We start from the raw sequence: 18513 nt of genomic DNA on the forward strand, positions 1-18513 counted from the left end.
TAGATGTCATTTGTCTTTGGTTTTTAGTGGTTTTACCCCGAGATGACTCAGTGTGTGTGTTTTTAGGCTGGTTGAGGTTCTTGGTTTTTGCTTTCTTTTTTTAAATTTGTAGCATGATGTCATTTGTCAGTTTTGGACGACTGGCCATTATTTTTTCAATAAGAATTCTCCTCATATTCCCCCATAAAACGTGTAAAACACACTTTTTTACATAGGAAGAAAAATAATATTTCTTGACCAAATGGCATATTGAAAAATGGAATCCAGAGGCACCTGGGTGGCTCAGTCAGCTGGGTGTCCGACTTCAGCTCAGGTCATGATCTCACAGTCTGTGAGTTCGAGCCCCACTTCAGGCTCTATGCTTACAGCTCAGAGCCTGGAGCCTGCCTCAGATTCTGTGTCTCCCTCTCTTTCTCTGCCCCTCCCACACTCATGCTCTGTCTCTCTCTGTCTCAGAAATAAACATTAAAAAATTTAAAAAAAAAAAGAAAAATGGAATCCTAATTGATTTGCCTATTTGTGGTATGTCTATCATGCAATCCTTTCTATCGTTATTTTTAAATTAATTTTTATAAGTCTCAGCTCAAAACATTTCACGTACCTATTTCCAGTCATCAGTGGTCATTTCCTTTTCTATAGAAAAAAAATATATATGTTCAACTCCCGCTTGAAACTTAAACCACTGATGATCTCTCCCAGCCTACCTTTCTAATTTGCCCTCCAATATTTGCCTCCTTGTGCCCTGAAAGCCACTGAATAAATTACTTGCTGCTTCCCGTGCCTACCTCGCATATCCAAGTATGAATGTCTATCCTAATTCTGCTGCTCTATCTTAATGCCCTTCCCCACATCTCCAGGGAAAGAGAGGTCTGCACAGGCTAAGATCCTAGGCTTCAGTTTCTGACAAGTATCGTTTTGAATCTAGCATTGATCTTGCATTTTTATGAGCCAGGTGATCTTGGCCTCACTAAGCTTTGGTTTCTTCTTTAAGGGGATAATATTATTCATGAGGATAATAATAGACTTCACCTAGAGGGCCATTGTGAGGACTAGAGGAAACAGTCCACATAAAGTGGTTAATACAGTACTTGACACTCAGAAACAGGAATATGAGAGATCACTGGTAGTATTTTTCTTATAAAAGACCAAGGGATAGGAGAGACTGCTCTTTTCCCACCTCTACATCGATTCTGCTCTGTAATACAGAGCCTGCTGCAGCTGCCACAATGATATGATTACCACAATATCTCATAGCCAAAAATCTAGTCACTGAACCCTGGACAACCTGAGCCCAGGCATTTCAAAATAGTAGAAAGCACCCACATAGGTCTGACACAGTCTGCCAGCCGCAGCAGCAGCAGGAACATGTCTTCCGTTTCCCTTCCATCTTCCAGTTTATACACATGGTTTGTGTTAGCAGAGCCAAATCTGCATCCTGAACACTTCTGTAGAGGGGCCAGGAATTATTTTTAGCTTCCTGACCTCTCCAATTAGAAGGGTAAAGCCAAGGTTGAGAGAAGAAATCCATAACATCTTCTGCATGATTCATTTAAAGGCCACCTTCTCCAACTTGTTCCCAGATTTTTCCTAGCTAAAAGTAATTGTGTGTCCGCTTCCTATGAATTGGTAGTTTTCAAACCTCACTGGACATTAGAACCACCCAGGAAATGAAAAATACTTATTCTTATCCGTTATTTCCAGAAATTTCTGATTTAATTGGTTTGGGGTAGGGGTGCACTTTGGAAAATTTTAAACTCTAATGTGCACTCTGTGTTTAGCACTGCTCTAAATTCTTAAAACCTTTCATTTCTCCTCATCACTTCTTAACTTTTGTTTATTTATAAAATATCCTTACTTTTCCTACTATATTATAAATTCTCTGAGGATAGGATTTGAATCTACTATTTTATGTCTTTTACAACTTCTGGCAGATTACTTTGGAAGTAGAAAGATACTTTATGTTTATTGACTGCATGATTAAATGAATGATGTATTATGCCTTGCAAACAAAAGCATATTAACGATACCAGGCATGGTATCAGGTCCCTGCCTTGCTCTTGTTTGACATTCTCTCAAGTACACTTCTTGTGAATCTATTAATTGTGCTCAGCATAGTAAAAATATAAGTGGATATATTGCACACAGCATTAGCCATCTAATCAATAATTCACCATAAAATATAACTTGACACAAAATTATTCCTGGTTTAAAAAATAACATCTAAGAGACCTCATTCTCAGCTATGGAAACTATTGCCAATGAACACACATCCTTTTAGGTAGAAATTTAAAATAAAGGTGGGAACTGGAAAATGAAAGCCAAGTCCATTCAAGGCATTGGATTTCTGACGTATTTATTTTTATAGGTTCTTTGATATATCAGTGTATCTCTAAATCAATCTTCTAAAACCCCCAGTATGCAATGATAAAAATTCTTCACTTAAACTATTGTATAATTGCAGAATGACTTTGCAATAAGTTTGATTAGAATATATTTAATTGATATATACAACCTCTTTGAAAGAAGTTTGACAAGAATGTGTAATTGATATTGATACTAGCATTTCTGAGTTTGTATATAAAAAAGTCAAATGCTATCTAATTGGGTCACATTGTTAGTATTAAGATTTCTTATGCTTCATAATTATAGATGAGCTTTGCTCAATGATTTTAAATATTTATTTGAAAGAAAAACTTTTCCCAATATCTCTGCCAAATTAATCCTCAGATGAGGGCTCCTGAAGTAAGAATCGCATGGTTCTCATCCTCTTTCCTACAGCTTTACCTATTCGGGAATGATTAAAAAAGCAAGTTGTTTGGTCTGCTCTCCTAGACACAGAGTTATTCCCCGAGTATTTAAAAATATTAATGTTAGGGATAAAGAAAAGGAAAAGGACAGAATGATGTTTAGAATGGAATAATGTTAGATAAAAGGTGATATGACTGGAGAATTTTTTGCTTCTTTTGCCTGCCCCCACCCCATCTAGCACTGCTTCTATTAAAAGTGCAAATAGCTTTAGGGTCACCTGGGCGGCTCAGTCGGTTAAGCGTCACACTTTGGCTCAGGTCATGATCTCGGGGTCTGTGAGTTCAGGCCTCACATAAGGCTCTGTGCTGACAGCTTGGAGCCTGCTTTGGATTCTGTCTCCCTCCCTCTCTCTCTCTGCCCCTCCCCTGCTTGTGCTCTGCCTCTCTCTCTCCCTCTCTCCCTCTCTCCCTCTCTCTCTTCTCTCTCTGTCTCTCAAAAATAAATAAACATTAAACAATTAAAAAAAATTCAAATAGCTTTAAAAAGCTTTAGCTTAAAAGTCTTCTTTAATCCTGAATGTACCAAGGTGAAAATCTGTTCACAAGACTCACCATTTCCCAACATCAGAAGAGAACCCATACCATTCCCCCATTTGTCTTTCCCTCTTACTTTCCTGCCAAATTAAGATCAATCCTCCCTCCCTCCCTTCCTTCCCTCCTTCCTTCTTTTCTGTGTTCCAACAGCTTAACTTCCTTAAAGTCTTTCTGAGAAGTTTTCCTGATACTATAGCTCCTCACCCTCTTTCTATTAGTTCCCTAAGAACTTCGTGGTTCTAGTAGAATATGCATCATTTATATGGTTATAACACCTGTATTTAAGAAACTCTATTTGGATGTGTTCATACATCCATAGTTAAATGAGAGACTTCATGAAAATGAGGGCTGAATTTCTCAGTGTATCTTTCCCAACCAAGAATAAGAAAGTGAACATTTAGTTTGTTCTCTTACCTCAAATTATATTCACCATTACCAAGTAAGAGTTAAGCTAGAAGAATCCAGACTTCAGGAGGACAGGGAGTTCAAATGTTACTGAGTATATATTCAATACATATTGACCTAGACTAAATCTCACTGTATAGTTCTATAAAATGCAAAATCACAAGGTTTTGAGGTGTTGAAATGACTGTTCTCACCCTACCCAACCCTCTGATGTCGCCGTAAAGAAAAGATGAGATAAGAAGTAAGTTTTCTTCTTTAAAAAAAATTTTAAGTATGGTTCATTTTGTTAAGAATTCTCTATGGAGTAAGGCCTATTATGTGGTTAGGATGGGGATACTTATTTAGAGAAATATTTATTATTTATTGATATACATGGTGGTATCAATATTTATATATTTATAAAATATATAAAATGATATTGTGATGAAAGTTAGAGGTATATAACTTATTTCACTATTAAGAGATAAACACATGATCATTGTAAATGTGATTAAAACTCGCATTTGAAAATCTTTCAAGGGAATCACATCTATTTTCCTCCTGTTTCCAAGTCCTCACTAACTCTCTGAGTGTGTTTGTACTCACTTGGAAGGGACAGTTCTGTGGAATTAATCAAATAGGGAATTCAATGTTCCTTGCAGATAATTTTGGCATGTTCCATTGGGAACTTTCTAGTAGGAGTTTTCAGCTTTCCTGGGAAAAACTCCACATGTTCCAAATCCTCAGTCTCTTCTCTGTTAGTGAGGAACAATATAACAAAACTGCTACATATAGAATTAATGACAATATATATTCAGCAAGACAGTCTGCTGGAAAAAACCATTAAAATAGAAGAAGGCAAAAACGTATGGGAATACAATTTAAATGTATTAAATAAAAACTAGCATTAAAAATGCTGTAAAAAGCATCACACTAACTAATTTTCTGATTTTGCTAAAATTAAAAAAACAAATTTCTGAGGTGGAGAATTAGAAAATATTCATAGCTCCTAATATATTCTACTAAATCCAGAGGTAACGAGTCTCATTTTCCAAGAAAATCAGTGGTACTACCTTGGGGGACAATGAAACATTCGTGTTCAATGCCCAGTTAAACTTTTTGAAATCCATATGTTTTGTTCTTTCATGCTTTCCTATTATAGAATAACTCAAGTTCTTATCCTTGCCTTGGCTTTATGTTTCACACCAGGTTTTTGTTCTGTAAGATGCTGCTATTATTAACCATTCTATATCCATATTAGTTTAGTCCTAAACCTTGAAGAAGCCTGGAGTTCTTTTCTACCACTGATGGTTTGGCTGCACTTTTACATCTGGGCAATGGCTCAACAACAGTCATAAAGACCTAGCACTTGGACCAAATCCTACCGGCTCAGAAATTTTATTTGTCAACTTAGTGTGGGCCATCTAAATTGAGATGCCCAGGAGGCAAGTGTAGCTTTAGCTACAGATTTTGGAGTCAACATCATATTTGGGGAGGTTGAAGCCACAAGTAAGGAGGATGTCCCAACAGAAAGTATGTAGCACGGAATATCTTAGGACTAACGCGCAGAAACCTCAGTAGGTGCCCAATAAAGATTTGAGAAATAAAAGAATGGCCTAGAAAATGACAATGTACTTGATTATCAACTTCCATTGCAGTTAGAGTAAAAGAGACTGTTGTGATTTCCAAGGAACTCTCCTCCAGAACTCTCCAGCAAGTTAGTAAGTGATGACAGTTAGTGAAAGCCCTATCAACAGTTCATATTTATATCCTTGGGGTGAAACCATCCTCTTTCAACACCTATCACATTCTTATTGAAGTTCACATTAGTGAATGATGAATAAAAGATGTTTTTCACAATCTGGCTGCAGGCTTAATGCATTTTGTTAACAAAACACACAGGAACTGCCAAAATAGGAGAGTAGCCTTTCCTAAATCACTCCCAAATGTCATCATGACTACAGCATATTTTCCTAATTGGTGGGGTTTTTTTGTTTGTTTGTTTGTTTGTTTTGTGTAAGACACAAATCCATTCAAGTGCTTGACTCCTATTGAGGCTTTATAATTTATCTTAGAAAAAAATTGTTTTTATGAACATGAATCATTTTCTTATTCACAGGACTGAACCAAAATGACAACTGGTCAATTTGATTGTCAATACTGCGCAGCATCACTTCTTGGGAAGAAGTACATACTGAAGAATGACAATCCATACTGTGTTTCCTGTTACGATCGTATTTTTTCTAACTATTGTGAGGAATGCAAAGAACCAATTGAATCAGATTCCAAGGTAGGTCTCACTTCAATTCCCAGAATTATTGCATGCAAACAAGGAGACAAATGCTTTGGAATGCCTTGTTTCCTTTAGTACTGACTATTAATACCACATTGCTCTATTGCTGGGTATAAGCATCTTCAAAGTTACCATCGGTCGCCAGATGCTATGCTCAGCACTATGAAATATGACATATACTTTAATCTTCACAGTGATCTTAGAAGATAGTTTAAGATGCTAAAGATTAAAGAGGTTCAGTTATTTGCCCAAAGCTACACAGCTAAAATGTTGATTTATTTCTGGAATGACAAGAGTATAAATGAATAAATACATAAATAATTGAAAATTTAAAGTTTCAAAAAACTGTATCTTCTGACTTCAAATCAGCCTCATCTCCACTAAGTCCATTGTGCCCTGACATGGTCCATTCCTCTCACAATGCACATTATTGTATTTTTTTCCTTTTTCTTTTTTGTCTTTGTTGTGGTGTTGGCATTTTGTTTAATCTCAGACAATAATAGGATATCACAACGTAAAAATAAGAATCATTCCATGAAAAGCCCCTCTTATAGCTTATGAAAAGGACTGAGAGGAAATTTGAAGAAATAGGAAAAGGTTCACTTATTTTCCATCTGTCTTTACTGACCAACTAAGAAAGCCCAGGCTCTAGCTCTTAATTGCCCCAGAGAGTCTCCTCTCTATGGGTAATACTATCAATGACAACTTTTCCTCAAGCTACCAGCACAAACTACGGGTACCAGAGTCCCAGGAGTGTTCAGTTTAGTCTTATAAAATGACCTGTTTTGTCACAAGCACATTTAATTAACTCGTATTTACTGTCTCGAAGGATCTTTGTTACAAAGGCCGACACTGGCATGAACGATGCTTCAGTTGCGCCAAATGCAATCACTCTCTGGTGGAAAAGCCTTTTGCTGCCAAGGATGAGCGACTGCTGTGCTCAGAATGTTATTCTAACGAATGCTCCTCCAAGTGCTTCCACTGCAAGAAGACCATCATGCCTGGTGAGATCACAAGGGAGTTCAGGTCTCTAATGGAAGCTGTAACACTTTGAATTATGCCCAAGTATAGGAAGAGTATAGTCGCTAAGAAAACCCTACTTTTGAGAAAGACATCTATCTTGCTATCTCTTGATTTCACTTAGTGTATTTTAGAAATAAAAAGACCATTTCGTTCTGTTTTGAATGGGTAAAATACAGCATTCTATGTATTTTTGTAAAGCTAATTCATACAGGCATTTTCAACCACAATCTGAGCCATAAAGATGAAATCTAAACCAATAACACTAACAGTGCATTAAGCACCGGTTCCTAGGCATAAACAATGGCATCAGGAAGCATAATCCATCATAGGAGAATGGGGCCAACCATCATTTTGTAGCAGGACAAAATATAGTTTGAGGGTCAGTCATCTTTATTCCTTCTAGGAAAGACAAGGATTCATGTACATGATTATACTTTCAGGCAAGCACTTTTGCTGTTTTGATTCTCTACTAAATCCCTCTGGACATCAGCATAACAACACGGTTCTCTCTCATTTTCTTATTATGAATTCAAAAGAGTTTCTAGAAGACCATAACTGCACAACATCCTTCTTGAGAGTTGGTGCCCCAGGCATTCCTAATATCCCAATACTGATAATTATGGCCCAATCTATCTAACCCACATGCAGCCTTTCAGAGTCTCCACTAGTTGTACATTCAAATCTCAAAATTGTAGCTTACACAGCATAAGAGTTTTCAGTAAAAGAGCGATTCATCATCATCATGGCTGAACTCTACCTTTTCTTTTTCTTTTTCAGATAAATGTTTTAGAAACCAACAAAACACTATTTTTCTATAAAGACAATTAGCTTATCATCTTAACGTTAAAATATATATTCTAAATAACTTGACATATCTTTACTTAAAAAGATGATGTTTCATTTGTACTAACAGGTTCTTATTTGTGGGGTACAGGTTCCCGCAAAATGGAATTTAAGGGAAACTACTGGCATGAAACCTGCTTTGTGTGTGAGCATTGCCGACAGCCAATAGGAACTAAACCTTTGATTTCCAAAGAGAGTGGCAATTACTGTGTACCGTGTTTTGAGAAGGAGTTTGCTCACTACTGCAGCTTTTGTAAGAAGGTAATTATCTACAGGGGATGAAGCTTGTGGATCCTTCCGGACCATTGCTTTTTAACTTCATTCTATATTTGGAATGAACTGATACTATCATGTTATGTCTGTCTTTACACATTCATGTTACTTTTAAATTCCAGCATGTCCAAGAGCACACTGCCTGCCACAGTGAAGATGGCCACCTATTTTTATCATCATAAAATTCTACCCAGAACATCACTTTAGTTCCAAAAGCTATAGATAGTCCAATTCCATTTGCTGCTGTTACATAAGATTTCATGTATTCTGGTAGAGGACACACATCTCTTGTTGAATACAAGATACTTCTTAGAAAATAATTTTTGATCCCTTTCCTTTCAGAGGAATATGAATTTGTCTCACAGAATCATTAAGGGAACCAATTTAAACAGAATGTTTAACTTCTCACATTATGTCCCAGCAACACAAATGTCTTCTTGGCTTGAAGCTTTTATATTTCTAATGAGTAGACAGGTAGACTCAAGAGAGTGACAAGACCACTAGAGAAATTCATTAGACATACAGACAGAAAAAGGAATAAGGGTAGCAAGTGGTTTCCTTTGCTTCCAGTTCCAGAGTGTCATTTACAGCCTTTTGACTTGGATACCCATTGAAAACATATCATCCAATAAGAAAAAAAGTCAAGCTTTTCAAGTAAACTTTCTCCAATTCTTTTTTTTATGCGAAAAAGTCACTCCTCTCTATCACTTTGATAAAACCTGTTTGTATTTCATAAAATAGATATTGATGTACTTGAAGAAATCCTTGACCCATGAGACATCATAAGTTTAAAATAACACTATAAATTGTGATGAGCATGCAGCGTTGTCTAAACATTTTTGATCTATGAGCTGCTTTGGCAGATCTCAAGACTATTTGTATAATTGCATCTGGACAGCTAGAAGTCTCATTACCTCTTTCTATGGGAACATATGCACACAGTAACTTTTTACATATGTTTAAAATATGAGTACCGCATTTGCAGAGGCATCAATAAACTCCTAAATTATAATCATCGGATTATAATCTTGATTATACTATGATGATGGCCGAAATTACAATTGATAGTAACATAATGTAAAACCATCTTAAACCCGGAGACTTCCATCACTCTACCAGAAACACTGACTTTAAAAATGGCTTTATAAGCAACCCTCAGATGCTATGAACCTGCGGTATATGAAACTCAGAAGACTCACCAGAGTCAATGGCAAGCATTTTAGGAACAGATTCTTGTAATAAAGTGGTAGGTTGATCTCACTGTTTTGAGGGACAATAAATTGGCCATGTTCAGGTTATTTTTCTTAAATACTTAAGCTGAAATATTAGTGCAACCTGTTGGAATTACCTCAAAACCATTTATTGGGAATGCAATATAAACTTTCTTTCAATTGTATAAAGATTCAGAGGGGGAATTTCTCCAGTACATCAGTGCTAAGTACTATTAGAGAGTAAAGCACTGGCATTTCCCAGGTTATAGGAGCCTGTCCTATATTTAGGACATGATCTGAAGTCATGAAAACTTTGTGAAATATTTATATTGGGTAGTAGACAGACCACAACATGCCAGATTGTTTTCTATTTAATTTTTAAAACCACAAGCCATTCAAGGAAAGCTGGATATAAATGTTTCTGATCAAGATGACCCAAGCTGAAGAAAAACAATTTGTTTCAACTCAAACCAGAGACCAAATATAAAACAAACAAAATAGGCAAAAAATACTTAAAAATCAGGCCCTTAGAACTTTTTTCATGATTTTATTTTGTGAAACTAAAACTTGTTTTCTACCAAAAACAAGTAACCTCAAACTACAAGTGTTTTAAATTCAAACTCCTCGAGCTTCCCAGAGTGTCCTGTGATTCATTGGCTCTTGTCTACTAAGCACAAAACCAATACTGCGTCCACTTTGCCAGAGAAGAAACTTGTTCCAAATCCTGGGATCAATCAGTGGCAAACACCAAACCTAGATGTTAGACTTCATCTTAGCCCGCATGCCTCTTCAAAAGGAACATAATCACAAGCAAACTATTTTTAATGTTCCAGAGTTTCTTCTTCCTAATTAAATAGTCTATATATCAAGTTTTATTTTGCTGTGAATACATTTTTCAAGTGTTGAGTCTTTTAAGCATTGCCTGCTAATAATTTGACTGAACAAATGAAAGGAATCTTCAATTCTGCTGTGCCTGTGGTAAGGCATTTGAAATCAGTAGGGGGTATTTTAAATTGCTTCAGTTCACACATGCCATTATGTTTCCCATTTACTTATTTAGAATAGTATACATTTTTTTCCTTTAGGAAAAATAACTTTTCTATTAAATATCTTTAATTTTTAAGAGATTTGTTGTAAGGCTTAAAAATATCTTTAGCATAATCTTTTCTTTTTTTAAATATTTTTTAACCTTTATTTAATATTGAAAGATAGAGAGAGACAGAGTGTGAGCAGGGGAGGGGCAGAGAGAGAGGGAGACAGAATCTGAAGCAGGCTCCAGGCTCTGAGCTGTCAGCACAGAGCCCGACGCAGGGCCCGAACTCACAAACCGTGAGATCATGACCTGAGCCGAAGTTGGACGCTTAACCGACTGAGCCACCCAGGCGCCCCTAGAATAATCTTTTCAAAAGCTTGTGTCATAGACAACATTTTTAAATTTTTTCAGCAATGAGATGGCTTTGCATAGGTTCCACATTTTCTATATTTAGTGAATTTGGATACAACAATCACAGGAATCATCTCAGATACCACATGAGCACGTTCCAGTTTCCACAGCTACTCCAGGAGCTCAATAGCCATGGATTCGAAAGATGCTAGGACTACAAAACTGCTATCCAAGAAGAGTTGTTCAATATTTACCCATCTGATTCTAAATAAAGATATCTCAGCCTTTTAAAAAGTACTATTTGTGGATTAAAAAGACTTATATAAGCCAGTTTAATCCATGGGGATATATATACATACACACACACACACACACACACACACACACACACGTGTGTGTGTATGTATGTATGTATGTTATGGAGGAATAATAAGCTTCTCTGACACAACCCTAGCACATCACACATTAAGGTTCAACATACAAGCTGTGTTCATTACTTAGAATTCTAAAGCTGAAAACCCACGCAGTTGCCACAGCACCCCATTTGTACTAGAGATAATACTGGAACTGCTATCCAAATGTTTTTCCCTTTGGTGTTTATTCATTAATTCAGCAAGGACTAACCAACTGCCATTAGTGGAAAGTAACCTTGTCTCAATATTATATTACTGGTTAAGTATACAGGCTATGGAGTCAGCTTAGGTTTGCATGCTAGTTGTGTGTGACCTGGCAAGTGACCTGACCACTGTAACCCTCAATAGTTTCTCACCTTTTAAAGGAGGAAAAAATAAGAGTCTTGGTTATGTCGGGATGTTAGGAACATAAGAAAAGGCCATCCCTTTTCTTTCTTTTAAAATAAATAAATATTTAGGGGCGCCTGGGTGGCGCAGTCGGTTAAGCGTCCGACTTCAGCCGGGTCACGATCTCGCGGTTCGTGAGTTCGAGCCCCGCGTCAGGCTCTGGGCTGATGGCTCGGAGCCTGGAGCCTGTTTCCGATTCTGTGTCTCCCTCTCTCTCTGCCCCTCCCCCGTTCATGCTCTGTCTCTCTCTGTCCCAAAAATAAAAAAAAATAAAAATAAAATAAAATAAAATAAATAAAATAAAATAAATAAATATTTTAAAAATAAATAAATAAACGTAATGGTAATGACTTTAAGTAATAGTTCAGGGAAAGAGGAGAACAGGATACGCTGAGAGGTCAGAGAAGAACTTCACAAGGAGGCCTGACATTTAAAGGCCTGACAGGACTAAGGACTGAAAACACACTTCAGAAATATTAGTCATTATTAGTGGATGATGGTGCTTATCAATAATAGTCAGGGTTGCTTCTGCTGGAAGAAAGGTTTCAGGGAAAAGTAGCTTTTTTCAATATCCTTTAAAGCTAGACATGGAAGTAAGAACACAGTATAGAAAATATCTTCGTTCTAATGGTAGACCTTTGAAGACCAACATGAAAGTTAAAGATAAGAAAAGGAATCAGGGCTCTACTTCTTTTTCATTTTCCTGAGTCTGTTATGGCCCTAATTCTTTTCTATTCCACAATAGGAGAAAAATTAGGATATATATATATATATATATATATATATATATATATATATATATTTTTTTTTTTTTTTTTGCCAGTTCTACTTAATCCTTATAGCCTTTTGATTCTCATATTGATTAAAAAAAAAAAAAAAACCACAGGGAAAGGACATCCTGACACAAGGGGATGGAGTAACCCAAAGTACACTCATGGGCACAGAAGAGGATCATGACAGGTCTGAACTGTAATAGCTTCCATGGTCACTGCCTTTGTGGTCCTTTGGCAGGCGGTGACTTCAGGTGGGATAACATTTCGTGACCAGCCATGGCATAAAGAGTGTTTTCTGTGCAGTGGCTGTAGGAAAGAGCTCTGTGAAGAGGAGTTTATGTCCAGAGATGATTATCCATTCTGTGTGGACTGCTACAATCATCTTTATGCCAAAAGGTGTGAAGCCTGCACCAAACCCATTACTGGTGAGTTCTTCAGTTTAATATGGTCTGTTAATGGGACAGCTGTGGCTATCTAGATACTTTATAGTTAATTTAGAAAAGGCAAGTAAAAAATATGTATAATCTTATATATATATATATATAATCTTTTATATATATATATATATATATAATCTTTCCCTTATATATATTATCTTTAATATATATATATATATGTGTGTGTGTATATATATATATAATCTTTCCCTTATGTTTCTTTTTGATACACACACACATGGATATCCATATATAAATAGAAACATTACACAGACCCCTCAAGACAAATGTATAGCATAATTAGGGTAGCCATGTTCTATAGAGGGTAATTAATACTAAACCTTATGGAGGAGCGCCTGGGTGGCTCAGTCAGTTAAGCATCTGACTTTGGTTCAGATTATGATCTCAAAGTTAGTGCCTTCGAGCCCTGGTTAATGAGTTCAAGCATCAGGCTCTCTGCTGTCAGCACAGAGCCTGCTTGGACACTCTGTCTCCCTCTCTCTGCCTCTCCCCTACTCACTCCCTCTCTCTCTCTCTCTCTATCTTTCTCAAAAATAAATAAATATTTTAAAAATAAATAAATAAACGTAATGGTAATGACTTTAAGTAATAGTTCAGTGAAAGAGGAGAACAGGATACGCTGAGAGGTCAGAGAAGAACTTCACAAGGAGGCCTGACATTTAAAGATTTGAATGGGAGGAAGGGATGCTTATAAATACAAATCCTACTTAATTTCCAACAAGGGCAAAGGAACCCTAAAATAGAAAAGGTTTTAATTAAATGCAAGGATTGTACAAATCTGAAGCTGTAATAATTAGGGTAGCCAAGGTCAGGAATTAATTAAACTTCATTTTAAGATGCTTCTAACAAGTGTATCATTCTGTTTTCTCTCTATTCACTTGTGAGACATTTCAATTATGAATAGATGAAATAAAACAAGATAGCATTCTGATGAAAGAACAGAACACATGTGACATGATTTGAAAATATCACAAATGATAAATTGATCCAATTACATAGATTTTTCAAGGTAAAATAGTGCATTATATTTTCCTCAGAGATACTTCTGAAGAATGCTAATCCTATAGTAAAATTTGAAGTTGGCATAACCTGAGAAAACCAGCAGCTTTTCTTTTAGGCATTTATAGTCACCTAATAATGTGGCAGAACTGTACTTCTCTTCCCCATTCCTTGTATTCTTAGATCATATTTCATTTCTTTTAGTTCAGTTTGTGTAACACAATATTAAAGATTATTTTATCCTTTTCCTCCTCCTCCATCTTCAAATATATCACAAAATAAAAGTTAACTCTTCAAAGAAAGAAAAAGTGTTTCACTGCAAACCCAGCTTGGCAGGTTTTCACTGACTTACAAGGGGAAGGAGAGAGTTACCCAGACAAACAGACAAGGTCCCGTTTGCCTGCACAGGGCACCATGTTTTCCAGAATCTCACACGGTTCATGGCTATATCTGGCTGGCAGGTGTGTTTTGTTTGGCCTGCACATGTTTGGAAACAACTCATGTAAAACTCCTCTCTGAGGTCAAAAGTAAATGAAGAGCCTGCCGGGGATGTGCAGACTACCCTCCCATTCCCCTGCCAGGTCTCTGTCATAGGCTCAGCGGCTGCCCCATTGCTCTGTTCCTCACACCTTGTCCCCATCACTCAGCCATGTCACCTTCCCAGTCCTTGCATTGGATTGCATTGGCAATCCCAGACTATCAGGCTCTAAAGCTTGAACTCTTAACCACTCTGCTCTCCTGCCTCTACACATCTGGCAATCCCTTAGTCAAAAGACTAAGCCACTATATCCACCAGTTTTGGTTAGAAAATGGGGATTCCAGAAATGTATCAGTACTGAGAGCTCAAAAACCTCCTTAGTAGAATCTGCGATTACTGCCCAATGGATGCATTTGATTTATTCCATGACACTTTTCTTGAACTACCCAGAAAAAAGGGGGGACTTCCATGAGGAAATGAGAAAATTAAATAATTCAAAATGGGTTGAAATTTTCCTGGGTACTCAGTGGCTAATGCTGACCTGCAAAGAGCCTACCACGAGCCCTGAACTTGAGTTTCAATTCTGATCTATCACAGATTCACGTATCTAAGTGATTTTTTTTCTGTTGGATTGTTTCACATCAGTATCTGAGCCTAGCTCTTTCAGGCTCAGACCAAAAAAAACTCCACATTGCTCTGCATGTAACATAAGGATGATCAGGAACCACAGATTTGGCCCAAAAGTAATCCAAATACAGGATTATGTATTTAATTTAGAATAATCAGTCTTATGATAATTATCTTAATCATAAGCTTTGCAATAAGTAGTGTTTCTTGAAAATTGAGCATTTGAATTAATGTACCGTAGGGAGTTCTTATACGGCCATAAATTTATCTGTTGGAAGTTGCACATTCATGCAAACAATGTGCCAACCTAAGAAACTGTATTAGAATATTTTCAAAATACATTTTTTTCAAAATACTTTTTTATATTAACTAAATCTATCTGTGAGTCTCCAGATGTGATTTTTTTTAAATCCCATCAGAATAAATTCAATTCATTTGAACAAACCCAAGGTATAACTATAAACCTTTCTTTTTTTTTCTCTCGCCCTCTAAGATAGGATTAACCTTTCAAAGTTTCTGGGTTAAGTGAAGCAGTTTGATGTAGTGGGAAGTGCTCTGGACTAGGGAGTAAAAGACTTGGTCCTGCCTCTGGCCCTGACTACTGTGTGGCCATGGGTAAGTGACTCACCACTGAGGTTCTCATTTGCCTTACTTGCAAATGAGGAGTTGAAGAGGGTCACGTCTTACCCTTCTTCCATGTTTATTTTGAGTAAAAGGAGTTTCAAATGTTATTTCTTGAGAAAAGAATGCTAATGTTCCTGGTTATGGTCTTTACAATAGATAAATTCAGACTTAATCTGGTGAAGTTAAGAGCATAGGCTCTGAAGCCAGATGGCCTAGGATTGAATCCCAGATCGGCCATATACCAGCTGGCTGATTTGGGCAAGTGCTTGAACCTTTCTGTTCATCAATTTTTCTCTGCCAAATAGGGTTGATGATAATATCTTTTCATAAAGGTAAGGTCAGAGTTGTGAAGCAATATAAGTAAAGGGCTTAGAATAGTGACTGACTCGTGGGGCACCTGGGTGGCTCAATCGGTTGAGCTTCTGACTTCGGCTCAGGTCGTGATCTCACGGTCTGTGAGTTCAAGCCCTGCGTCAGGCTCTGTGCTGACAGCTCAGAGCATGGAGCCTGCTTCCAATTCTGTGTCTCCCTCTCTCTCTGCCCCTCCCCCACTCATGCTCTGTCTCTCTGTCTCAGAAATAAACATTAAAGAAAAAAAAACAATAGTGACTGACTCGTTTTCAAGTGCTCAACAAATGCTAGCTCTTATTCTACAAAATCTTCAGTAATAAATGAAGTCAAATAAAACAGGTGCCAGAGACTTATTTCCTGGGGGACTTCCTTACTGCAAATGACCCTCATGACCTGAGGGAGTAAATGCATCCAAAGTTGAAACAGTTTGTAAACATCTCACATACTGAGTCAGGCCTTCCTTAAATTCCTACTACCAGACGCTTCTATTTCTCTCTTTGTAAAATTCTAGAAGAATTATTTTTACATTTACCACTTGAACAGGCTTACCTAATAAAATCAAGAAAAACTCATGAGCATCAAAATTCAAGATGTGTAATAATTAGTTTCATGAACAAAGATGATTCATGTATATATAGAACATGATTCTTGCAGTCAGCTTATTAATGTTTTGAATAACATTCAGGGAATTAATTGGTTCATTACTGATTTACTCTTATTAGCAAGTAATGATAGCATCATAAATAAGTGAGCAATAAATTTAATCAAGGAAAGTAGAGAAATTGGATGTACGTTTATTTATGAACTAGTAAATTATATGTAAAGACATCAAATAACACTTCTAGTATGAAAATAAAAGTTCGTTATCATATTTAAGGAGAGTTTATCTGAAATAGAATGCTTATTCACCTTTTTTGCTTCCCCAAATGTAATATTTGGAAACTGTATGTGAATCAACACATGAACTATTTTAGCCTCACTCTATGGGTAAGGAGCAAATCACAGGAAGTTCATAGCACTATGATCACTTGGAAAAACCTTGGCAAATAAAGAAAGGCCCAAGGCATCCCAACTCCTTCCCAATCCCTACACCTTTTCTCCTTTTCAGCGCCTCAAAATCAATTCTTTAAATTGTAACCTGGATCCATATTAGGGGTATACAAAGAGATTCTCACTGAAGACTCAAATTCTTCTACCTCTCATAGAAATGTTACAGCTAAAGTGAAGCCCAGATTGAAATGGTGGAGGCTGATAAAGTACTTCTTAGAGACTAACCATTGGATAGCATGGCCTCAGTGGCCAGAGTGATCAGATTCACAGATCTTTGTTGCAAGCCTGGGCTAAAGTTGTCTCTGGGCAAGGTAGTAAGGTTGTCATGTTAGGTTAACTCCATGATAGTCTGGATGAAATTTTCTATTTGGGGCCTTTGGAAAATTGTGCCCCACACCACAATATGACCATGGAACTTTATCTGAAGCAAAACTGAGCATAGGAATAGAGGTAACAGAACTAAAAGTCATTGAAACATCAGGCACTAGGCTAGAAAGTATACATTTATTTTATTTTATCTTCACTTTGCTTCTAAGAAAGCAGAAAGAAGATATTCATACTTAGGTATCTCTGACTTCGAAATCCATTCCCTCTTCCCATGGCATTCTACTGTGTTTCCTTATCTGTCTTAGGCAATCTTCATCTGTTTCCAAAAATACCTGGTTTGTATATTCAGATTCTACCTACTTGTGTAGATTACAGAAAAATTTGGGAATCAGGCTGGATCTCAAGGGGGACCTTGCCCACGGCGACATTCCCAGATGGACACAGGGGCATGGGAAGCAGCATTCTCTTCTAGGTTACTTGCCTCTACATAGACTTGCTCACTGCTGTTATCTCCAGTTCCTAGAAGAGTACCTGATGGAATGCTTAATCTCTTCATTGAAAGAATATTCTTTTCCGCAATTCCTTTACAGGTCTCAAAGGTGCCAAGTTTATCTGCTTTCAAGACCGGCAGTGGCACAGCGAATGCTTCAACTGTGGGAAGTGCTCAGTCTCCTTGGTGGGGGAAGGCTTCCTGACCCAGAACAAGGAAATCTTTTGCCGCAAGTGTGGTTCTGGAATGGACACTGACATCTAGAGGGAGACAGTCTGTCCTCACCTGAAATCCACCTTGCTTTTGTTCTCACTAAATCCAGAACTTGCTTGAAGTTGCATTTATGACTTATGTTTTACCAATATTAACATACAGTTTATAGCAGAAGGGGTTTTGCACACATTCTGATTGAACTGTGTCATAAAAGCTCAGAAAAAGCATAGTCTAACAGAAATGAATATATCTATCCTAATTCACAAAGGCATCTCTCCTTGCAAAATACTGCACTCTGCTGTTAAAAACATAAGAAAATATCTCTTTATTGTAACCAACAATATGACCTATACCTAGAAGTCATGGATGTTATTACTGAAGACTGCTGTTTTTAAAACCGCAGGGGGAAAAAGGAAATTGAGATCAAAGTGAAAGGCATACATGAGGCTAATGTTTGCATTCTTAGATAGCTAGCTATAAATAATATGATAGCTTGGCTATTAATGGTGGAAGAACAAAACTGATCAGGGAAAACTGATTAACAATCATCCTACTTGAGAACTGTGTCATT

At 37.0% G+C, this 18513-nt stretch overlaps 1 protein-coding gene across 2 annotated transcripts in view; it reads left to right on the forward strand.

Annotated features, from left to right (window-relative positions):
• Nucleotides 1-18063, forward strand: part of FHL5 (four and a half LIM domains 5) — a 39884-nt gene extending 21821 nt beyond the window's left edge. For both annotated transcript variants that reach the window (XM_058734746.1, XM_058734745.1), the window contains 5 exons: nucleotides 5845-6015; nucleotides 6848-7022; nucleotides 7976-8145; nucleotides 12564-12750; nucleotides 17830-18063. In XM_058734746.1, the coding sequence (XP_058590729.1) occupies nucleotides 5857-6015; nucleotides 6848-7022; nucleotides 7976-8145; nucleotides 12564-12750; nucleotides 17830-17993 (855 nt within the window). In that variant the 5' untranslated portion in view covers nucleotides 5845-5856 and the 3' untranslated portion in view covers nucleotides 17994-18063. The remainder of the gene's footprint in view (nucleotides 1-5844; nucleotides 6016-6847; nucleotides 7023-7975; nucleotides 8146-12563; nucleotides 12751-17829) is intronic.
• The last annotated feature ends 450 nt before the right edge of the window (nucleotides 18064-18513 follow it).

Source organism: Neofelis nebulosa, chromosome 6 (assembly GCF_028018385.1).
Source record: "Neofelis nebulosa isolate mNeoNeb1 chromosome 6, mNeoNeb1.pri, whole genome shotgun sequence".
Classification (NCBI taxonomy): domain Eukaryota; kingdom Metazoa; phylum Chordata; class Mammalia; order Carnivora; family Felidae; genus Neofelis; species Neofelis nebulosa.